The sequence below is a fragment of the Tachyglossus aculeatus genome, chromosome 3 (assembly GCF_015852505.1).
Source record: "Tachyglossus aculeatus isolate mTacAcu1 chromosome 3, mTacAcu1.pri, whole genome shotgun sequence".
NCBI classification, from domain to species: Eukaryota; Metazoa; Chordata; class Mammalia; order Monotremata; family Tachyglossidae; genus Tachyglossus; species Tachyglossus aculeatus.
This window is the reverse complement of record NC_052068.1, coordinates 8,696,680-8,722,294: the sequence shown is the minus strand read 5'-3', so window position 1 is coordinate 8,722,294 and position 25,615 is coordinate 8,696,680. Positions and strand designations below refer to the sequence as shown.

Sequence of the window (25,615 nt, the reverse complement as noted above, 5' to 3'; positions counted from 1 at the left end):
GGCTTAGTGGAAAGAGCACAGGCTTGGGAGTCAGAGGTCGTGGGTTCTAATCCCGGCTCTGCTACTTGTCAGCTGTATGACTTTGGGCAAGTCACTTAACTTCTCTGTGCCTCAGTTACATCATCTGTAAAATGGGGATTAAAACTGTGAGCCCCACGTGGGACAACCTGACTACGCTGTATATCCCCAGCACTTAGAACAATGCTTGGCACATAGTATGTGCTTATCAAATACCATCATCATCACATTTCCATTATCTGTCATTTCTTTATTTCTCTTAATATCTGCCTCCCCCTCTCGACTGTAAGCTCAGTGTGCACACGGACTGTGTCTGTTATATATTACATATTATATATATATATATATATACACACACATATATATATACATATATATATATATACATATGTTATTTATTATATTGTATCCACCCATGCACTGAGGACAATGCTCTGCACACCGTAAGTGCTCAATAAATATGTTTGAATGAATGAATACAATTGACTGACTGACTAACTACAGGAGAAATCAGGCTGCCTCCCCTCAGGGCTCCCCAAGAGCAATATGGCCGCTCAAAATATTGACCAGAGAAAATAAAATGATAGGTTTCATCCTATAGCTGGGATGAGAAGCAACATTGCCTAGTTGATAGAGAACAGACCTGGAAGTCAGAAGGATGTGGGTTCTAATCCTGGCTCCATCACTTTTCTGCTGTGTCACCTTGGGCAAGTCACTTAATAAATGCCGCCAAAATCCCTGTGAAGGCTGAAAACATCTTTCTCACTGTGAGAGGGATTGAAGAAATGCACTGCAGAAGGAAGCTTACCTGTGGTTAAAAAAAAAAACTCATCTACTGAAATGTAGTGCCACCACGAGGTATTTTCTGAAATTACATCACTTCCATTTAATTATTTAAATTATTAATACTAATTCAACTGGGTCTTCTGGTTTAATGTACTTTTTAAAAGCAGTAATTCTTCCAGCTACTTCCAAACCTATCTCGATTTTGAAAACATGAAATTTGTCTACGAGTGACTACGTGTCCATACTTTGGCTGTATTCTGCCTTTGGACTAAAAGGTTTACTGAAGGAAAGATTCAGAAGGTGAACAGGGTTGGTTTTTGTGTCTTTCTAGGGTAGAATGTGTAAGAAGTTTAGAAGTCAGAATATTGTAGTGAGTAGGGAACACATCTACCAACTCTGTTATATTGTACTCTGGAATTTATTGAGAGCTTACTGTGTGCAGGGCACTATTTTATGTGCTTGAGAGCGTACAAAACAACAATTTAATAGACAGAGCAAGCTCTCAATACATACCATTGAACGACTGATTGAATACCAAAGGGGGTCGACCAGACTGTTAAAAAGTTATTAAATCACTGTCGGGATGAAAGAAGAGAGAGATGATTCATTCATTCATTCAATCCATCATATTTATTGAGCGCTTACTGTGAGCAAAGCACTGTACTACGTGCTTGGGAGAGTACAATATAACAGTAATTGGACATATTCCCTGCCCATGTTGGGGGAAGAGTTGCTGTGATCAGGATGGAACAGGATGGGAGGAGAGAGATAATGAGGGAACAGTTGTTGGGCTCAGGACATCCCTGATCCTTGTCTCAAGTGAACATCACTTTCCAGGGAGGTGAACATTGGGATAGGAATGTTTGCCACCAGCTGACCCGACCAGGCTCAAACTTCCAGTCCGAATGAGGACTGTGGGAAGAACCCTCCTGCTTCCAAATGGCTATTTCCCCGTGCGATCAGAGACAACCTCACCGGTATTCGGAAAGGCCGGGGAAGGGCTTTCTCCAGCTGAAATCTCCCCTGTTGCTTCATCTCTCCGTGTTAATCAAGACGAAAACAATTAAAAAAGAAAATCAATAGGTCGCATCAACCCTTTTAAGAATACTTTATTACAGCAGTAAAACAGAACATTTCGCCCTGAACAATGTCCAGCCCTTCCACTCCCACACGGCTTTGCCAGCAGGCCCATCCTAAATCACGGGGAAAACCAAATGATATTTTTCTCGAGTCCCTGAAACGGAACTAAATCAACACCGTTCCGTCGGCACCAAGTAACGAACAGCTTCAGTCTATACACGAGAGAACTGTGGCAAAATGAGGTGCCACTTCACAAAGGCGTGGGCACATCTGGAAAGAAAGGGGCCGGCTCCTGTACCTAGCCAAGCTCCGTGCCTTCATTGGAGGCTTCTGGTGTCTCTTCTAAGAAGCCTCTGGAAAACACTGCATCCCAACCCAACTCTCCCGGAGATTGAGGATCCTGCTTCTTTTGTTCGAAGTGGGCTGGCTGCCTTATGCTTTGAGGTCGGGTCACCTCTAGGTCAAAACTGTACTTGGCTGGTAAACTGACATCTGGGACATCAGTCCTCTCTCTCTGGCGTTATTATCCAGCTTCGACTTCTTCAGTGTGTATTCCTGAGTGTGGCTTTCTCATAGATATACGGCCTAGAAGGGTTAAGTGCTAGCCATGGAGGGAGGATCTGATTTTGTTTTATTCTCTGCCTTCGGGTTTTTGAACTACTTCTTTCCACAAGGGATAACTACTGGGCTGAGGAACCCTCTTCCCTTTGGAAAGAGGCAACGCAGCCTTATAAAGGGCACATTAGGCCTGATGACAAAAAGAATGAGAAGAACACAAATGTATTGTTCTTTCTCAATTCGTGCCATCCCCCTCAGCCCACAACCCCTGTTCGAATCACCTCTTTTCTGCTAGCTCTTGTCAGTCTGAATCTGCTGCAAAAATTTAGGCCAATTTAAATATTTGGCCTTGAAAATTCCCAACGGTTCATTTGTTTCTTATGCAAATACTATGGAACCAGCCCAGGCGGGAATTGGTTGCCACAGAGGAAAATTGGAATATTCTGGTGGCTGAAATTACATTCAAAATTACTGAGAGGATACAAACACATCAATATGTATTAGGGCATCTTCTTCTCAAGTGAATGTGCCTTAAAGAAATGCTCAATCTAAGCAAAGATATTCCATGACTTCCCTGAAAAGAACCCCCTTTGACTGGACGACGAGCCAAGGTGCATATGAAACGTCCCCTGAAAAATGCACCGCTAACCCAAATCGTTAACGGAAATGCAGTCTGGCACTGAGATATCGCTTTGGCTCCAAGACTCAGTCATTTATGAATAAACTAATTCTGGAAGATCAGTAGAAAATTCCTTAGGGAAGATGGCAAAGGAGAACATAAGCAGGCAAAGGGGCTCAGGGGAAAGAGCACGGGCCTGGGAGTCAGGAAACCTGGCTCTGCCCCCTGTTCTTCGAGGTGACCTTGGGCAAGTCACCTAATTTCTCTGGGCCTTAGTTTCCTCATCTAGAAAATAAAAATACCCAATAATAATAATAATAATAACGATAATGATAATGATAATAATAATAATAATAATAATAATAATAACTGTGGTGTTGGTTAAGCGCTATGTGCCAAGAACTGAGAAGTAGCATGGCTCAGTGGAATGAGCAGGGGCTTTGGAGTCAGAGGTCATGGGTTCAAATACCAGCTCCGCCAATTAGCTGTGTGACTTGGGCCATGTCACTTAACTTCTCTGTGCCTCAGTTACCTCATCTGTAAAATGGGGATTAAGACGGTGAGCCCCCCATGGGACAACCTGATCACCTTGGAACCTCCCCAGCACTCAGAAGAGTGCTTTGCACATAGTAAGCACTTAATAAATGCCATTTAAAAAAAAAAGAACTGTTCTAAGGGCCGGGGTAAATACAAGGTAATGAGATTGGACACAGTCCCCGTCCCACATGGCACTCACAGTCTTAATCCCCATTTTACAGATGAGGTAACTGAGGCACAGGGAAGTAAAGTGACTTGCCCAAGGTCACACAGCAGACATGTGGCAGAACTGGGAATAGAACCCATGTCCTCTGACTCCCAGGCCCGTGCTCTTTCCACTAAGCCAGGCTGCTTCCCACCTCTCAGAGGGTGAGTCCCTTAACAAGCAGCCAGGGAACCTAATTCCACCCAGGTATTCTTTCCTAATGCTTAATACAGAGCTTTGCACAAAGTAAGGGTTTAATATTTTTACTACCACTACTACCTCCAAGAGGCCTTCCCTAACTAAGCCCTCCTTTCCTTGTCTCCCACTCCTTTCTGTGTCACCCTGACTTGCTCCCCTTATTCATCCCCCCTCCCAGCCCGACAGCACTTCCATATCTGTCATTTATTTATTTACATTAATGCCTGTCTCCCCAGCTAGACTGGAAGCTTGCTGTGGGCAGGGAACATCTCTACCAACTCTAATATTGTACTAACCCAACAGCATAGAATAGTACTCTGTATGCAGTAAGTGCCCAATAAATACCAATGATTGATTGATTGATACTACTACTACTTTTACTGGGTATGATCTGACTCTCATCCATTCCAAAGCTTAGTAAAGTGCTTGGCCTATATTTTTCAATTATGCTTGGCACATAGTAAGTGCTTAACAAATACCAACATTATTAAATACGATCAAAAGTGCTTGGAATGTGTGTAAAAATTCCCTGAGCTCAGTAAAGTGCATGCAGGGTCTTTTTGGGGAAATACAATCTGAAAATAGTATCATCATGATTATTACCTTAATGTATCTTTGCCCTAGTCCTTGGGTGTAGGATAAAGTAAGGTTCCACTTTCAAAAGCAAAAGAAAGGAGCAAAAGACCAAAAGTGTATTTAAAGACACTGGTGCTTTAAAAATAGTGTGATGAGAAAGAGTCCATCAACCTTGAATCAAAATTGGAGAAACTGCCCCCTCTGGAGCCTGGAGTGGAAAACAGAGTTAGGAATTATTATGCTATCACAATTTTGACAATTTGATGTTACTTTAGTGTAGCATGTTCCTGAAATCAAATTACTTTGCCAAAAGTGGCAAATAAGATTTCATTCATAGAGAACCAGCGTGGCTCAGTGGAAAGAGCACGGGCTTTGGAGTCAGAGGTCATAGGTTCAAATCCCAGCTCTGCCAATTGTCAGCTGTGTGACTTTGGGCAAGTCACTTCACTTCTCTGGGCCTCAGTTACCTCATCTGTAAAATGGGGATTAAGACTGTGAGCCCCCTGTGGGATAACCTGATCACCTTGTAACCTCTCCAGCACTTAGAACAGTGCTTTGCACATAGTAAGCGCTTAACAAATATCATCATTATTATTCATTCAATCATATTTACTGAGCGTGTACTGCGTGCAGAGCACTGTAGTAAAAGCTTGTGAGAGTATGCTGCATGGGCCTGGGAGTCAGAAGGTCATGGGTTCTAATAGCAGCTCCGCCACTTGTCTGCTGTGTGACCTTAGGCAAGTCGCTTCACTTCTCTGTGCCTCAGTTATCATCATCATCATCATTCGTATTTATTGAGCGCTTACTGTGTGCAAAGCACTGTACTAAGCGCTTGGGAAGTACAAGTTGGCAACATATAGAGACAGTCCCTACCCAACAGTGGGCTCACAGTCAGTTCCCTCATATGTAAAATGGGGATTGAGACTGTGGTTCCCATGTGGGAAAGGGACTGATTACCTTGTGCCTACCCTTGCACTTAGAACAGCTCTTGGCACTTAGTAAGCATTTAACAAGTCCCATAATTATCAATTATTATTATTGCAACAGACAAGCAGCAGAGTGGGATTAGAATCCAGGTCCTTCTGAATCCTAGGCCCAGGCACTATTCAATAGGCCTCGCGGGGTACTTGGAAACGCACCCCAACTTCATGACACGTCTGTACGTATCCTTCTTGTCTGCCCGTTTGCTTAGTGTCTAACAAACTCTATTGTAATGGAATTGTGGCAATGAAAATATGCTATTTAATTGGTCTCCTAGCTTGCTTAACTGAACCAACAACTTAAGGAGTCTCCATCCGTGGAAATATTTAAGGAGAGGATAGGCAACCGTTTCTTGGATGGATAATTTATTCCCCAGGGCAGGCATTTGTCTCATGATCTCTTGAAGTCTTTTCAGCTCTAGGGGTTGCAACTCTTTGAAGGAATAGAATGGAAGCAAATTTATGAACTCTGTCAAATGCACCTTTTTTCCTAGTTAGCTAAAGAGTCGCCGTCCAAAAAGCTCTAGGCATTGCTAATAAATATCTACAATGATTTTTATATATTGTTATTTCATAAAGAAAAACACAAGACAATTGGGATAAAGCCAAGGCTGAAATAACATAGGAGCCATCAGTTTGGGGGAGGGGGGGTTGTAGGGAGGTGTCCTGCCTAATCTATCCATGTCACTCCTCCCTCTTGACCAGACTAACATGAATCCTGCTAGGGGCTTTATGAAAATTGCCCCCTAAGTAGACCTTTCCAAAATGTCCTCTACTTCCCTTGTTTCAGAGTCCCCTCTCCTAACCCTTCCAGTGACTACTCAATCAGTCAATCATATTTAATAATAATAATCGTGTTATTTAAGCACTTACTGTGTGCCAGGCACTGTGCTGAGAGCTGGGGTCGATACAGACAAATCAGGTTGGACTCAGTCCCAGTCCCACCTGGGGATCACAGTCTCAATCCCCATTTTACACATGAGATAACTGAGACATCGAGAAGTGAAGTGATTCGCCTGAGGTAACATAGAATACAAGTGGCATAGCTGTGATTTGAACACATGACCTTCTGACTCCTAGACCCGTCCTCTATCCACTACACCAGGCTGCTTACTGTGTGCAGAGCACTGCATTAATAAACACTTGGGAGAGTACACCGTAACAAAGTTGGTAGACACATTCCCTGCCCACAAGGAGCTTATAGTTTGGAGTGGGAGAGCAGCGTTAATATAAATAAAAATAGAAATAGAAATTCACCTAAAGGAAGGTTCACTCCTTGGATAACCCAGGTGTCCGGGAATAGGGAATAAAAGCTTAGTACAGAGCTCTGCATTTAGTAACTGCTCAATAAGTATGATTGATTGATTGGTTTAATGGTGCCTGGACAATCTGTCGGGGTTTTCGCCGAACGTTATCCTAGTAATGGCGGTCTGACCGGAATTATCCAGCTTCTACTGTTCAACCCCAGTCCCTTTCTGGTGTTGGAGCTAGAAGAAAGATTTGAAAATTCAAATCCAGCCTGGCTCAAAACCAGCTGCTAACTCTTCCTGTGCAGTGGGAATTTAATAATAGTAATAATGATACTACTACTGATAATACTATTAATCATACTAGTACTATGATGAATGGTATTATTATTGCTGTGGTATCTGCTAAGTGCTTACCATGTGCCAGTGCTGGAGTAGATTCCAGATAATCATATCCCATATGGAGCTTACAGTCTCAGTCAGAGGAAGAACAGATATCGAATCCCCATTTTGCAGAGGGAGGAACCGAGGCCCAGAGAAGTGAAGTGACATCCCCAAGGTCACACAGAAAACAAGAGGCAGAGCCAGTATTAGAACCCAGGTCCTCTGACTCTCAGGTCCGTGCTCTCTCCACTAGGCCACAGTGCTTCCCAATTTCACTTGTAGTGCTAGGTTGTAAGCTCCTTAAGGGCTGGGATTATAGCTACCAACTCTGTTGTTCTTCCCTAAGCACTTAATACAGCACTCTGCAGTGTTCTGTGTCCAGTGAGGGCTCAAGCAGTGCTATGTATTGAGTGTGTACTGTGTGCAGAGCACTGTATTAAGTGCTTGGGAGAGTATGATGCCCCATGTGGGACAACCTGATCACCTTGTATCCCCCAGTGCTTGGAACAGTGCTTTGCACATGGTAAGTGCTTGATAAGTGTCATCATTATTATTATTATTATTAATAATAACAATAATGGTATTTGTTAAGTGCTTAGTATGTGCAAAGCACTGTTCTAAGTGCTGGGGAGGTCACAAGGTGATCAGGTTGTCCTACGGGGGGCTCACAGTCTTCATCCCCATTTTCCAGATGAGGTCACTGAGGCACAGAGAAGTTGTGACTTGCCCAAAGTCACACAACTGATAATTGGCGGAGCCGGGATTTGAACCCATGACCTCTGACTCCAAAGTCCTTGCTCTTTCCATTGAGCCACGCTGCTTCTCCATGATGCAACAGAATTGGTACATGTGTGCCCTGCCCACAAGGAGCTTACAGTTTTTGGGAAAAACAGACATTAATATAAATAAACAAATTACGGAACTGGATTTAAGGGTTGTGGGGTTGAGGGTGACGTGAATAAGGAAGAGAGAGAAGAGGAATTGAGGGCTTAGCTGGGGAAGGCCTCGTGGATGAGATATGAATTTAATGAGACTTTGAAGGTGGGGAAAGTGCTGTGGGGTTGGAGGTGGGGTATGGGCTGGGAATTTGTCTGTTTATTACTGTATCGTACTCTTCCAAGTGCTTAGTAAAGTGCTCCACACAGTAAGAGCTCAGTAAATACAACTGTTTTGTTATCTGTCTCCCCCTTCTAGACTGTGAGCCCATCATTGGGTAGGGACCATCTCTGTATGTTGCCAACTTGTACTTCCCAAGGTCTTAGTACAGTGCTCTGCACATAGTAAGCACTCAATAAATACAACTGAATGAATGAATGAACTGAATGAAGTATCAAATGCCCAAAGGTCACAGACCCAAGTGCAAAGTCAGTGCAAAAGGGAAAGGAAGCTGGGGAAAAATGGTTTTAATCGGGGAAGGCCTCTTGGAGAAGAGGCAAGAAGCAGAGAAGCCATGAGGAGGCTGATGCAGTGTTTGAGGAGAGACAGGAGAAGTGTCTGGATCAGCAGGGCAGCAGTTGGGATGGGAAGTGATAGGCTTGAGTGCAGCTGTGGCTTCGCTTTGCTAAGAAGGAAATCATTTAAAGAAGCTCATCCTGGCTCTCTTCTTCCCCATCCCCCCTGCCCTACCTCCTTCCCCTCCCCACAGCACTTGTACATATATTTGTACAGATTTATTACTCTATTTATTATACTTGTACATATTTACTATTCTATTTATTGTTAATGATGTGCATATAGCTTTAATTCTATTTGTTCTGATGACTTTGACACCTGTCTACATGTTTTGTTGTCCGTCTCCCCCTTCTAGACTGTGAGCCCATTGTTGGGTAGGGACCGTCTCTATATGTTGCCAACTTGTACTTCCCAAGCGCTTAGTACAGTGCTCTGCACACAGTAAGCGCTCAATGAATACGATTGAATGAATAAACGGTCACATTCCTGTATCACTGTATCTGACTATCAGCCTCCTCTCCGATCTCCCATCCTCTTGTCTCTCCCCACTTCAATCCATACTTCACACCGTTGCCCGGATTGTCTTTGTCCAGAAACGCTCTGGGCATGTTACTCCCCTCCTCAAAAATCTCCAGTGGCAACCAATCAACCTACGCATCAGGCAGAGACTCCTCACCCTCGGCTTCAAGGCTTTCCATCACCTCGCCCCCTCCTACCTCACCTCCCTTCTCTCCTTCTACTGCCCAGCCTGCACTCTCCGCTCCTCTGCCGCTAATCTCCTCACCGTGCCTCGCTCTCGCCTGTCCCGCCGTCGACCCCCGGCCCACGTCATCCCCGGGGCCTGGAATGCCCTCCCTCCCCACATCCGCCAAGCTAGCTCTCTTCCTCCCTTCAAGGCCCTACTGAGAGCTCACCTCCTCCAGGAGGCCTTCCCAGACTGAGCCCCTTCCTTCCTCTCTCCCTCGTCCCCCTCTCCATCCCCCCATCTTACCTCCTTCCCTTCCCCACAGCACCTGTATATATGTATATATGTTTGTACATTTTTATTACTCTATTTATTTTACTTGTACATATCTAGTCTATTTATTTTAATTTGTTAATATGTTTTGTTTTGTTCTCTGTCTCCCCCTTCTAGACTGTGAGCCCACTGTTGGGTAGGGACCATCTCTATATGTTGCCAACTTGTACTTCCCAAGCGCTTAGTACAGTGCTCTGCACACAGTAAGCGCTCAATAAATACGATTGATTGATTGACTGATTGATTCCTGCCCACAACGAGCTTACAGTCTAGACCCTTGCCCTTGGGAGGAAGGGGAAGCAGCATGGTCTAGTGGATAGAGCACAGGCATGGGAGTCAGAAGGACCTGGGTTCTAATCCTGGCTCCACCACTTGTCTGCTGTGGGACCTTGGAAAAGTCACTGCACTTCTTTGTGCCTCAGTTCCCGCATCTGTCAAATGGGGATTAAGACTGTGAGCACCATGTGGAATAAGAACTGTGTCCAACATGATTAGATTGTAGTTACCCCAGTGTTTAGAACAGTGCTTCTCACATAGTAAGCACTTAACAAATACCATTAGTACTACTACTACTACTAATAATAATAATGATAATAATACGAGGAGGAAAGTAAGAGTAGAGTAGGGGGCAAAGGTGGGAGAAGAAGTGTGGCTTAGTAGATAGAGCATGTGCCTGGGAGCCAAAAGGTGATGGGTTCTAATCCCAGCTCCACCGCATGTCTGCTGTGTGACCTTGGGCATGTCACTTCACTTCTCCGGGCCTCATTTACCTCATCTGTAAAATGGGAATGAAGAATGTGAGCCCCAGGTGGGACAGGGACTGTGTCCAACTTGACTAACTTGTATCTACCCCAGCTCTTAGAACAGTGTTTGGCACATAGTAAGTGCTTAACAAGTATCATAATTATTACTACTATTATTATTATTATTAAACAGAAAGGGGTGAAGAGGTGAGGAAGAGGAAGGAGATAGACAGTTGGGTGTAAAGTGCTCGAGGGTAGATCCTGTCTACCAACTCTGTTATTTTGAAGTGTACTCTCCCTAGTGAGTCGTGCAGTGCTCTGCAAACAGTAAACACTCAATAAATCCCAGAGAAGCAGTGTTGCCTGGTGGACGGAGCACGGGCCTGGGAGCCAGATGACATGGGTTCTAATCCTGATTTCACCACTTGTCTGCTGGGTGACCTTAGGAAAGGCACTTCAATTCTCTGTGCCTCAGTTATCTCATCTATAAAATGGGGATTAAGACTGTGTCCCCCTCCTGGGACAGGGACTGTGTCCAACCTTGTTATTTACCTCAGCGCTTAGTAGAGTGCCTAGCAATCAATCAATCAGACTTATTGAGCACTTCTATTTTCAGAGCACCATGCTAAGGGCTTCAGAGAGTAGAATACAACAGAGTTGGTAGACAACATTTCCTGCCCACAATGAGCTCACAGTCTAGGGGGCACCGGGGAGAGACAGACATTAATATTGGAGAAGCACCATGGCTTACTGGTTAGAGCACGGGCCTGGGAGTCAGAAGGTCATGGGTTCTAATCCCGGCTCTGCCACACGTTGGCTGCGTGACCTTGGACAACTCACTTCACTTCTCTGGGCTTCAGTTACCTCATCCATAAAATGGGGATTAAGATTGTGAGCCCCATGTGGGACAACCTGATTAACTTGTATCCCCCCAGCTCTGGCATGATTTTCCACCTCTTCTCATATCTCTACTCTCTGGGATGGGGAAATGGAGCAAACATAAGATTTTAGATTCACCATCTCCCTCTTGACAATTTTTACTGCGCAAAACAAGCACAACCCTGGAGAGACTTCATGATTTTGCTTTAGAACACTTTGTGTAACATTTAAAAATAATTCACAGGAAGTAAACTTACTGGAAAGCTATGGGTGTATGTGTCTGTGCTGCATGAAATATATCCACACTAAAAGGCCAATAATTGGGAGAAGTGGTAATTCCACAATTCTTTTCATGATATTCTTCATTCCATTTGAAGTCCCAGAGCACCTGATGGGAAAAACTTTTCTATTCAGCCACTTTGTTGGGTTTCACATTTCCAATCCGGCCTGTCACCTGGCACTTGTGAAATTTCCATATTTACAAATCCTCTCCCAAAGGCCTGTTCTCCAAAGAGGCATTTACAAAATGTCGCCTGATATTGGAGAGACTTCCAAGATAATGGCCTGTCTAAGAGCAAAGGAAATCAGGGAACTAAATAATTTGAATTGTTCAGACTAAAAAACCTCAGCCGAGTAAAGGGATTTCTTTACACAGGCCGAGTATAGGGATTTATTTACACAGGACCCTTGAGCCACTTCTAGTGACGCTGCCGTGTGACCTCCTTGCCCCTTTTGTGACAACCATAAGCGATCCTTTCCATTGAAATCGATGGAGAAAATCCATTATTGAGTTTCATTTGGCTCCACAGTTTTCTTCAGAAGGACAAAAACGACTTGGCTGTGTCTGCCTGCGATGCTTCTAAACTACTTAAAAGATGTTGGTGTGTCTCCCCCTCCTGGTGAAAACTCATATTTAAAATGAAAAATTAAAAAAAAAACCAGGAGAAAATTCCTCTCATTCATTCATTCAATCGTATTTATTGAGCGTTTACTGTGCGCAGGGCACTGTACTAGCACTGCAGAGCGCTTGGAAAGTACAAGTCAGCAACATTGAGAGACGGTCCCTACCCAACAATGGGCTCACAGTCTAGAAGAGGTATTGAATATGGAATTGAGATACTGAATCCCCATTTATCAGATGAGGAAGAGAAGTGACTAGTTCAGGCATCTAAATTCCTTCTCCACCATGTTCAATTATGCCTCGCTCCCTAAATCATTTTCTTTTTTTTTTAATTTAACAAAACTCCAACTGCCACAGTTAATAAGGCCAGAAGAATCAGTGAATGCCATTCATTTCTGGGAACAGGCTGATATTTTCTGAGACCCATTAATAACCATGACAGGATTTATGTACAAGATAAATTCAATTCAATTTCCTTTTTCAATTAATGGCCAATTATTACAGCCATGCTCAACTAAAAATATTACTCAAATATCATTAATCTAGCAAAAATTAACTTTACCTTTCTCTTAGTACCCAAGACATAATTTTAAGGTAAAATAAGGCAGTTTATTAAATAAATGTTACCCTGCTTTATTTTTAGGATGGCTACTTGTCACCAAGCTCCTACTGCTAGGGAATCACATTAACCTGGTACATTTCAATGGATCAAAATGATAGCTCTTCGGTTGTCCTTGAAAAGTTACAGAAAGACATCTCAAGCCTTCCTCTGCCAAAGATTTATTTAACATATAAACTGGGGATAAGACAAATATACTTGAATGGATAATTTTATGTTTTAAGGACAGGCAACCATTACTTTTTACATCCAACTATTACTCACTTTGGGATGACAGTGGGGGGAGCGGGAGGGGGTGTGGAGGGAGAGAAGGGGGTGGAAGGGGGAGTGGGAGAAGAAAAATGGCCACTTTGCCAATCACGCATGCAAACTGTTGGATGAAAGAATGGGCCTGAACTGACAGATGCTCAATGCCTTCCCCAGAGCAAGAGATGTTGGCAAATCAATTAACACACACCCAAGGAAGAGCAATTCCATAGAGAGGACGATTCCCACATGGGTTCTAATCCCGGCTCAGCCACTTGACTGCTGGGTGGCCTTGGGCAAGTCACTTCACTTCTCTGGGCCTCAGTTACCTCATCAGGAAAATGGGGATGGAGACTGTGAGTTTCACGTGGAACAGGAACTGTGTCCAACCTGATTTGCTTGTATCCACCACACCGCTAGTGCAGTGCCTGGCACCAAGTTAAGCACTCAACAGATAACATAATTACTATTATTATTACTAGAAGTAGAGCAGCAGCTCAGCCTAGCAGAAAGAGCATGGATTTGGGACTCAGAGGACCTGGGTTCTAATCACGACTCTGCTGTCTACCTCCTGTGTGACCCTGGGAAAGCTACTTCACTTCTCTGTGCCTCAGACACTTCATCTGTAAAATGGGATGGAAGACTGTGAGCCTCAAGTGGGACATGGACTGTAACCAACCTGTTTGTCTTGTATCTACCCCAGCACTTTTCATTCATTCATTCAATCATATTTACTGAGCGCTTACTGTGTGCAGAGCACTGTACTAAGCACTTGGGAAGTACAAGTTTGCAACATATAGAGACGGTCCCTCCCCAACAGCGGGCTCACAGTCTAGAAGGGGGAGAGAGACAACAAAACAAAACATATAAACCAAATAAAATAAATAGCATAAATATGTACAAGTAAAATAAATAAATAGAGTAATAAATATGTACAAACATATATACATATATACAGATGCTGTGGGGAGGGGAAGGAGGTAAGGCAGGTGGGATGGGGAGGGGGGGGAGGGGGAGAGGAAGGAGGGGGCTCAGTCTGGGAAGGCCCCCTGGAGGAGGTGAGCTCTCAGTAGGGCTTTGGAGGGAGGAAGACAGCTAGCTTGGCAGATGTGTGGAGGGAGGGCATTCCAGGCCATCGGGAGGATGTGGGCCAGGGGTCGACGGCAGGACAGGCAAGAACAAGGCACAGTGAGGAGATTAGCGGAAGAGGAGCGGAGGGTGCGGGCTGGGCTGTAGAAGGAGAGAAGGGAAGGTGAGGTAGGAGGGGGCGAAGTGATGGAGAGCCTTGAAGCCAAGGGTGAGGAGTTTTTGCCTGATGTGAAGGTTGATTGGTAGCCACTGGAGATTTTTGAGGAGGAGAGTAACATGCCCAGAGCGCTTCTGCACAGAGATGATCTGGGCAGCGGCGTGAAGTATGGATTTAAGTGGGGAGAGACAGGAGGATGGGAGATTGGAGAGGAGGCTGATGCAGCAATCCAGTCGGGATGGGATGAGAGACTGAATGAGTAGGGTAGTGGTTTGGATGGAGAGGAAAGGGCGGATCTTGGTGAGACTGGCAGGATTTGGTGACGGATTGGATGTGAGGGGTGAACAAGAGAGCAGAGTCGAGGATGACACCAAGGTTGTGGGCTTGGGAGATGGGAAGGATGGTAGTGCCGTCAACAGTGAGTTAGTACAGTTAGTACAGTGCCTGGTATGTAGTAACCTCTTAACAAATACTAGAAAAAAATAGAATGTGGGATTTCAGGTGTGGTAAAAAGTGGGGAAAGTGTTGGATTTGGAATACAGCCACTAGGGCGGGAGGCTAATCATTTGGGGGAGATAGGCAGAACCGGAACCCGGGAACCTCTCAATCACCCTTCCAGGTCAGGGGAACCGGAAAACGGAAAGAGCCGGATAATCATAAACACCATCCCATGGAGAGGTGGGTGGCAACCTGGCTCTGGGGCCCGAATCAATAGTGTTCATGGAGAGCTTACTGTGATCAGAGTACTGCATCAAACTGTCAGTCAATCGTATTTAGTGAGCGCTTACTATGTGCAGAGCACTGTACTAAGCACCTGGGACAGTACAATAGAACAATGAAAGGACACACTCCCTGCGCACGATGAGTTTACAGACTAGCGGGGGAGACAGATATTAATATAAATAAATTACATAAAGACACACAAATACACCCTTACAGATTACCCAAATAAATTGCACATGCAATTATGACACTGTATTAAGCTCACAGTGAGCAGGGCACAGGTTATCGTGAGCTGGAGCATGCCACGTCAGAAACATATAGAATTCTGCTCTGTAAATTGAGGATGCGTTGTCGACGGGGAACTGAGGAAGAAGTGTTCAGGGGTACAGGACTTCCACGCAGAAAACATGGGGAAAACTGAGAAAAGTCCTCCCATTTAAATAATAATACATGCCTCTAGACTAAGCTGGTTAGAGCATGGGCCTGGGAGTGAGAGGGTTATGGGTTCTAATCCCAGCTCTGACACTTGTCTGATGGGTGACCTTGGGCAAGTCACTTCACTTCTCTGGGCCTCAGTGATCTCTTCTGGAAAATGGGGATTTAGACCATGAGCCCCACATGGGACAAAGACTGTGCCCAACCCAATTTGCTTGTATCCACCCCAGTATTTAGTACAGGGCCTGCCACATAGTAAGCACTTAACAAATACCACAATTATTACTATTGTTATTAGGGAACATGTTTAACAACTCTGTTCGATTGTACTCTCCCAAGCACTCACTACAGTGCCCTGGACATTGTAAGCATTCAATAAATACGACCGATTGAATAATAATTCAAACTAGACTGTAAGCTCGTCCACTAGATTGCAATCTACTTGCAGGCAGGGACCATGTCTACCAACTCTACTGTATTCTCCCGAGTTCCCAGTACAGTGCTCTGCAGACAATAAAGTGCTCAGTGAATACCACTGATTGACTGATGGATTGATTGCCAAGAATGGATCAGCAGAACCTCTGGCTATTTTTACAATAATAGGCTACGGCTCACTGTTTTCTGCCGGGGCTCTGGTGAAAAACATTCTTTTGTGACCAAGTTGTCCAAAGGAACTTCACTCGCCAAGTACCCAAGTCAAAAGTTAACGAAGTTGGGTGAGCCTGTCACTTTGTACTTTTCGAAAATTGAAAGCACCTGGCGGGGTGGGGAGAAATATGGGCTTTGAGGAACTGTCACGGCTGACATTCCTGTCAGATTTCAACAAAGGAGCGGGTGAATTGCTTCTCTGTCCCATTTGCATGACAATTGGCCTTTGCAAAGTGATTGACATCTCAGGCATCATCAAAAGTCTTCCAAAATTATAACCCGTGGCATTCATCATCTTGCTTAATGTATACGAGGGCACCACTCCATCATGTCTAATTAGCTTACAGAAGGAACCAGTCAATCCATCATTCAATGGTATTTATTGAATGCTTACTGTGGGCAGAGCACTGTACTCAGCGCTTGGTAGAGTATAGTAGCACAAAGTTGGTAGACAAGTTCCTTGCCCACAAGGAGCTTACAGGCTAGAGGAGGAGCTAACAATCCAGAGAAAGAGCTAATAATCTAGAGGAGGAGTTAACAGCCTAGAGGAAGTCACAGGCTAGAGGAGGAGCTAACATCTTGTCCTCTCCTGCCTCACCTCACTTCTCCCCTTCTCCAACCCAGCCCACACACTCCGCTCCTCTGGTGCTGCTAACGTTCTCCTAACCTTCTCACTGGGCCTCCATCTCGCCTGTCCGCCACCGATCCCTGGCCCATGACCTGCCTCTGGCCTGGAACGCTCTCCCTCCTCAAATTCACCAGACTTTTACTTTCACTCCCTTCAAAGCCTTACTGGAGATACATCTCCTTCAAGAGACCTTCCCAGACTAGGCTCCACTTTTTCTCATCTCCCCTCTACATCGCCCTGACTTGCTCCCTTTGCTCTTCCCCTCTCTCCCAGGCCCATAACACTTATAATAATGATGGCATTTGTTAAGCGCTTACTATGTGCAAAGCACTGTTCTAAGCGCTGGGGAGGATACAAGGTGATCAAGTTTTCCCAAGTGGGGCTCACAGTCTTAATCCTCATTTTACAGATGCGGTAACTGAGGCACAGAGAAGTCAAATGACTTGTCCAAAGTCACACAGCTGACAATTGGTGGAGCTGGGATTTGAACCCATGACCTCTGCCTCCCAAGCCCATGTTCTTTCCATTGAACCATGCTGCTTCTCATATGCATATTATATGTATATATATGTCACTTTATTTATTTGTATTGATGTCTGTTTATTTGTATTGATTTTTGCCTCCCTCCCCTGGCCCCAGACTGTGAGCTCGTTGTGGGCAGGGACTGTCACTCTTTATTGTTGTATTGTACTTTCCAAAGTGCATAGTACAGTGCACTGCACACAGTAAGTGTTTAATAAATATGATGGGAATAATGAAACTATAGGAGGAGCTTACAGTCTAAAGGAAGACACATTCCCTGCCCACAAGGAGCTTTCAGTCTACAGGAGTGTTTCCCTATTGAAATTATTACCGTAGTCTGACGATCGCTAAATTGCGTGGATGAAATGAAGACGGCATTATAATAATGTTGGCATTTGTTAAGCACTTACTATGTGCAAAGCACTGTTCTAAGCGCTGGGATGTATACAAAGTGATCAGGTTGTCCTAAGTGGGGCACACAGTCTTACTCCCCATTTTACAGATGAGGTAACTGAGGCACAGAGAAGTTAAGTGACTTGCCCAAAGTTACACAGCTGACAAGTGGAAGAGCTGGAATTCGAACCCATGACCTGACTCCCAAGTCCATGCTCTTTCCACTGAGCCACGCTACTTCTCTTACAGCATTATGCAATTTAGACTGTGAGTTCCAGTGGGCAGGGCTCATGTCTACCAATTCTTTTGCATTGTACTTTCCCAAAAGCTTAGTTCAGTGCTCTGCACACAGTAATCGCTCAATAAATACGACTGAATGAATGAATAAATGCTCTGCACACAGTAATCGCTAAACTGATTGACTGATTGGTGTGTGCCAAGAAGGAGTTCTGCAGAGCCTGCTGCTGGGTAGGGATTGTCTCTATCTGTTGCCAAGTTGTACTTTCCAAGCTCTTAGTATGGTGCTCTGCACACAGTAAGCACTCAATAAATGCAACTGAATGAATGAATGCGTCCTTCTATGCAAAACTAAGACTACTGGAATCCACAACAATCTCACAGTTTAGATGTTCACTGTTCTACTGTATTCCCCTAAGCACTTAGTCCAGTGCTCTGCACTCAGTAAGCGCTCAATAAATACGGCTGACAATGAATGAATGAGTTTAGGCTTGACTTCTAAGATCTTGCCTTTGGCTGTCGAGTCGTCTCTGACCCAAAGCTACTCCACAAACACATCTCTCCCAGAACACCCCGCTCTCCACCTGCAATCGTTCTGGTAGCGGATCCAGAGAGTTTTCTCGGTAAAAATATGGAAGTGGTTTACCACTGCTGCCTTTCGTGCAGTCAGCTTGAGTCTCTGCCCTCAACTCTTTCCCGTGCCACTACTGCCCAGCACAGGTGAGTTTTGAGTTGTAGCGGATGGCCTGCCACTCACTCGCCACTGGCCAAGCTCCTAGCTTGGAGCTTGGAATAGACAGGCCTCTGCTTCACTCTCCCTCCTGGAGCAGAGACTGGTAGAGGACTGGAAACTCTCCAGGTGCCATCTCGAGAGGGGTCACTTCTAAGGGGGATTGAAACTAGGAGCCCCGTGTGGGACGGGGACTGTGTCCAACCCTATTTGCTTGAATCCACCCCAGTGCTTTGTATAGTGTCTGGCACACAGTAAGCACTTAACAAATACCACTATTATTATTATTAACCCCAAACCAAAGTCTCCCAGTGAAATGTACCCACAGCATCAAAAAGGACTGGAGATAAATCTGAATGTAACAGTAGTAAGAGCAGCAGATGGGCACCCATTGGCTGAGTGTACTGGACTAGATGCTTTGGAAAGTATGAAACAGACAAGTGGCACACTCCCTGCCCACAGACAGCTTATACTCTAATGGAAGAGGTGAACATGAAAAATATTTACAAGTGTAGTGACCAAAAAAATACAAACTGAGCCGATACGTGACCTCGGGTAGACAGAGACTGTGTGTTTGTTGTTGCTATATTGTACTCTCCCAAGTGCTTACTACAGTGCTTTGAACACAGTAAGTGCTCCATAAATATGAATGAACATATATATACCTGAGTGTTAAGGAAGGCAAAAGAATATTCAGGAGTGCGAGAGGAGGCTGTTGGGATTTAATGGGGGGAGGCTTTCTGGAGGAGGTGGGATTTTAGGAGGTTCTGAGTGTGGGGAGTACTGTGGTCCAGCTGATAAGGAGGTGAAGTAAGAGAGGTAATTTTGAGTGGACTGAGGACCACCAGGTGGTTTTAGCATCTATTAGAAATAGATATGCTCTAACCCTGAATTTTCTGACTTTTGCCCCACTAATCCAGTTACATTTATGTATGTATGGGATGGTCCACAGCTAATGTTCAATATAATAATAATGGCATTTGTTAAGTGCTTACTATGTGCAAAACACTGTTCTAAGCACTGGGGAGAATATGAGCTGATCACATTGTCCCATGTGGGGCTCACAGTCTTAATCCCCATTTTACAGATGAGGTAACTGAGGCTCAGAAAAGTTAAGTGATTTGACTAAGGTCACACAACAGACATGTGGATGAGCTGGGATTAGAACCCATGACCTCTGATTCCCAAGCCCATGCTCTTTCCACTGAGCCACACTGCTTCTCTTAGAGTGTAATCCCACCACAAATTATACATTCTTGAAGTTGAAAGTTTATGCTCCCATTGTGATCCTTAAATTTCTCAATTTACACACGCAAAACACACATGGACACCCATACCCATTCTCTCTGTCTCTCTCTCTCTCTCTCTCACACACACACACACACACACACACACTCTTCATGATGTATCACTACACTCAAAAGGTCATGAATTGGAAATTACAAATCACTGACAAATGTCCTAATCTCGCCATGCTACTTTCCTAGTGAATCAACCTCTAGATTTGGCCCTGTTTCAGAGTACAGTTTTATACTATTCCTTTGAACTAACTCATCTACTCACAAAGCTAATGGTCCCAGAAATCTTTAAATTAGATGTAGAAATAGACCTTTAAACAGCTCAGAGGATCTCAGGACACTTGAGTAAACCCTTGGACAACTGTCCGTCGAAAACCCTGGTGTGGAAGACGTTTTAAAGACCACTTTGCATCAGTTTACAATTCAGCGGATGAAGAGATCGAAAGCTTACTGTGAAATGTTCCTGTGATTTGTAGTTCTCGTCCAGGTAAACCCGTGCCCTGTTGTACTCTTTCATTGCGTCACTCGACAGCAGTTCTCTGGAAGGCAGAAGAAACAGTTTTCAGTGAAACGCTGGCAGTGCCCAGGTTCACCTTGGCACAGGTACCTCTAGGTGACTGCAAAAGTTGGCCTCAGGATTAAAGGGGACCCCCAGATGCTGATCTCAGTGTACTGGCTCCTTCTGGCTTCTTAGGAAAAGTAACTCAATACCCCCAATCTTCCACTGGGGAATGAATTCAATCGTATTTACTGAGCACTTACTGTGTGCAGAGCACTGTACTAAGCACTTGAATCTGAACGTCTGTATCAATCATTCAATGGCATTTATTGAGCCCTGACTGTGTGCAGACAATGTACTAAGTGCCTGAGAGAGTACTTTATAACAATGATAATAATAATAATAATAATAATTGCGGTATTTGTTAAGCATTTAATATATGCCAGACACTCTACTATGCACTGGGGTGGACACAATCCATGCCCCACGTGGGTTTCACAGTCTTAATCTCCGTTTTACACGAGAGGTAACTGAGGCACAAAAAAGTGAAGTGACTTGCCAAGGTCACAGAGCAGACAAGTGGCAGAGCCGGGATTACAACTCATGACCTTTTGACTCCCAGGCCCAAGCTCTAGCCACTATGCGACATGTTCCCCTGTAGGCAGAGAATGGCTGAGATTTGCTCTTGAACTTTCTGCTGCGCTTGTTATGGCATGTCTTTCTCAGCGAACCATTAATAACCATCATCAAGAAGCAGCATGGCTTAATGGCTAGAGCACGGGCCTCGGAATCAGAAGGAGCTGGGTTCTAATCCTGATTCCACCACCTGTCTGCTGTGTGACCTTGGATCAATCAATCAATCAATCAATCGTATTTATTGAGCGCTTACTATGTGCAGAGCACTGTACTAAGCGCTTGGGAAGTACAAATTGGCAACACATAGAGACAGTCCCTACCCAACAGTGGGCTCACAGTCTAAAAGGGGGAGACAGAGAACAGAACCAAACATACCAACAAAATAAAATAAATAGGATAGAAATGTACAAGTAAAATAAAGAAATAGAGTAATAAATATGTACAACCATAAGTCACTTCATTTCTCTGCACCTCAGATACCTCATCTGAAAAATGGGGAACTAAGACTGTGAGCCCCATGTGGGACAGGGACTGTGTTCAACCTGATTAGTTTGCATCTACCTCAGCACTTAAAACGTTTCCTGGCACATAGCACTCAGAGAAGTTAAGTGACTTGCCCAAGGTCACACAGCAGACAAGTGGTGAAGCACGATTAGAATCCAGCTCCTTCTGATTTCCAAGCCCAAGTTCTATAGAATAGGCCATGCTGCTTCTCTTTATGGGCAGGGATCACGTTTATCAACTCCATTGCACTGTAGTTTCTTGAGTGCTTAGTATGGGGCTCTGCAAGCAGTAAGCGCTCAATAAATACCATTGATCGATGGATAGTTTGATTGTGAGGCTTATCTGAATTTACAAATAGTTAGAACTAGCCTCAGTCCTAATTAAGTTTTTTATGGCATTTATTAAGTGCTTACTATGTGCAAAGCACTGTTCTAATCGCTGGAGAGGTTACAAGGTGATCAGGTTGTCCCATGGGGGGCTCATGGTCTTAATTCCCATTTTACAGATGAGTTAACTAAGGCACAGAGAAATTAAGTGACTTGCCCAAAGTCACACAGCTGACAAGTGGCAGAGGCAGGATTTGAACCCTTGGCCTCTTACTCCAAAGCCCGTGCTCTTTCCACTGAACCACACTGCTTCTCTAAAGTTCAGATCATCAGCACATTAAGTTAGTTACTTTATCGTAACACCTAGAGGAGACTCCAGATGCCAACTGGATATTAATTACCTTGGACAGCCTACAAATTTTTTGTTCCAGAAATCATTTCTCTTCATTCCAATGGCAAATGTGTCAAGGACACAGACAAAACACCGGTTTTCATATGACCCTGTCCTCTGAACAGGAAGCTACTTCCTTCAGACTGCAGCACTTACTAACTGAGAATACGAACTCTCTCCCGCCTTGAAGCATTATTGAAGGCACATCTCCAAGAGACATACCCTGTCGTAGCTCTCTTTTCCTCTTTTCCCACTCCCTTCTGTGTTGCCCTGACTTGCTCCCCTTGTTCATCCCAACCCCCATCCCCACTATCTATTTTATTAATGATGTGTATATATCTATAATTCTATATATCTACTTTGATGCTATTGATGCCTATCTACTTGTTTTGTTTTATTGTCTGTCTCCCCGCTTCTAGACTGTGACCCGTTGTTGGGTAGGAATTGTCTCTATCTGTTGCTGGATTGTAGTTTCCAAGTGTTTAGTACAGTACTCTGCACACAGTAAGCACTCAATAAATACAACTGAATGAATGAATGAATACCTGTCATTTATTTAGCTGTATCTAGTCCAGCATGTATAACAGTGCCTGACATAGTAAGCACTTAGCCAATAAAAATAAAAACTAAACAAAACGGGATCTTGGCCAGAAGATGGCGTTATTTCCCCATTTTTTTTATACTAGGAGGCGCATCCGCTTTAACTGGGCAAGAGACAATCTGATGAACTTTCAATAGAAGTAGGCCAGTTGTCCTTTTCTACTAAGAAATTAGGTTCCCTTAGTAATGAAAATTCCAAACGTGGCTGTAAAACACTAAAAGTCAGGGTCTGATCAATCTTGGCACTTAAAAGGAAGTCTCAGGCTCTGTAAGCTCTCTGAAATCAGAATTTTCTATACAATTACCACTGAATAAAAAAGACGTTCCATTCTGGTAGGGAGTCAAAAGGAAACTGCATGAGAGGTGTGAAAGCATCCAGCACAGAGGTGGAAACTGATAAAGCTGTCCCACATGTAACTGAAATCAGGTTAGCGGCCTGAGGGCAACCTGCTTTACCAATAAGCGTATTACCCATTTCACCAAAATGAATGGTCTTCTGAATTCAACTGCATTTATGGAACACTTACTGTGTGCGCAGCACTGTACTAAGCGCTTGGGAGAATACAGTACAGCAATAAGCGGATGCATTCCCTGCCCACAACTAGCTAACGGTCTAGAGGGGGAGACCCACATTAATAGAACAGATACAGACATAAGTGCTGTGGGGCTGATTTGCGGGGAAGAACAAAGGAAGCAAGTCAGGGTGAGACAGAAGGGAGTGGGAGAAGAGGAAAGGAAGGCTTAATCAGGGAAGGCCTCTTGGAAGAGATGTGTCTTCCAGGAGGCTTTGAAGACGGGGAGAGTCACTGTCTGTTGGATAGGAAGAGGGAGGGCGTTCCAGGCCAGAAGCAGGACGTGGGCGAGAGGTCGGCAGTGAGATAGACAGAGATCAAGGTGCAGTACGAAGGTTCGCGTTAGAGGAGAGAAGTGTGCAGACTGGGTTGGAGTAGGAGAGTAGAAAGGGGAGGGAGGAGGGGGCAAGGTAATCGAGGGCTTTAAAGCCAAAGGTGAGGAGTTTTTGTTTGATGCGGAGCTAGATGGGTAACCACTAGAGTTTCTTGAGGAGTAGGGAAACATGATCTGAATGTTTTTGTAGGAAAATGATCTGGGCAGCACCATGAAGTATGGACTGGAGTGAGGAGAGACAGGAGGCAGGGAGGTCAGGCTCAGCCCAGTAACCCATTATGTATCACTGGCCCTACACCTAGGCTTAAAAAAAAATGGTACTTGTTAAGCGCTTCCTGTCAGTCAAACACTGTACTAAATGCTGGGGTAGATATCAATCAATCTATCATATTTACTGAGTACTTACTGTGTGCAGAGCAGTGAATTAAGTAGTTGGGAGAGAACGATACAATAATATAACATGTTCCCTGTCCACAATGAGCTTTTAGTATACACAGGGAGAAGGTAAAAGATGACAAGATAAAAGACAATTAGGGAGGACACAGTCCCTGTCCCACGTGGGAGTCACATTCTATGGGGGAGGGGTAACAGATCCTGAATCCCCATTTTAGAGATGAGGAAACTGACATCCAGAGAAGTTGTGACTTGACCAAAGTCATCCAACAGGCAAGTGGCAGATGCATTTATTCATTCAATCGTATTTATTGAGGGCTTACTGTGTGCAGAGCACTGTATTAAGCGCTTGGGAAGTACAAGTTGGCAACATATAGAGACGGTCCCTACCCAACAACGGGCTCACTGTCTAAAAGATGCAGGTGGCAGGGGAGGATGAGATGGGCCTTCTGACACACCACCTAGGCTCCTTGTGGCCAGGGAAAGTGTCTACTTAGACTCTGCTGTACTTTAGGGAAGCAGCATGGCTTAGTGGAAAGAGCATGGGCTTCGGACTCAGAGGACATGGGTTCTAATCCTGGCTCCACCACTTGTCTGCTGTGTGACCTTGGGCAAGCCACTTTACTTCTCTGTACCTCAGTTACTTCAGCTGTAAAATGGGGATTAACAATAATGATGGTATTTGTTAAGCGCTTACTACGTGCAAAGCACTGTTCTAAATGCTGGGGAGGGTACAAGGTGATCAGGTTGTCCCACGGCGGGCTCACAGTTTTAATCCCCATTTTAAAGATGACGTAACTGAGGCACAGAGAAATTAAGGGACTTGCCCAAAGTCACACAACTGACAGTTGACGGAGCCGGAATTTGAACCCATGACCTCTGACTCCAAAGCCCAGGCTCTTTCCACTGAGCCACGTACTGTGAGCCCCATGTGGGTCAACCTGATTACCTTGTATCTACCCCAGCACTCAGAACAGTGCTTGGCATATAGTAAGTGTTTAAGAAATACCATCATTATTATGATTATTATTACTACTCTTCCAACCACTCAGTAATAATAATAATAATGATGGCATTTGTTAAGTGCTTACTTTCATTCATTCATTCAACAGTATTTATTTAGCACTTACTGTGTGCAGAGCACTGGACTAAGCACTTGGGAAGTACAAGTCGGCAACATATAGAGATGGTCCCTACGCAACAACGGGCTCACAATCTAGAGGGGGGAGACAGACAACAAAACAAAACAAACATGTAGACAGACATAGACTATGCACACGTAGACTATGTGGAAAGCACTGTTCTAAGCGCTGGGGAGGATAATACAAGGTGAACAGGTTGTCCCACGTGGAGCTCACAATATTAATCCCCATTTTACAGATGAGGTAACGCTGCTTCCCATACAGTACAGAGCTCTGCACACGGTAAGCCCTCAAGAAATATCACTGATGGAT

General features: G+C 44.4%; 1 protein-coding gene across 1 annotated transcript in view; it reads right to left on the bottom strand.

Annotated features, from left to right (window-relative positions):
* The window catches only part of INPP5A (inositol polyphosphate-5-phosphatase A), a 610,446-nt gene that overhangs the window by 350,788 nt on the left and 234,043 nt on the right, over positions 1-25,615 (bottom strand). The window contains exon 4 of the mRNA XM_038744152.1: positions 20,358-20,445. Within this exon, the coding sequence (XP_038600080.1) occupies positions 20,358-20,445 (88 nt within the window). The remainder of the gene's footprint in view (positions 1-20,357; positions 20,446-25,615) is intronic.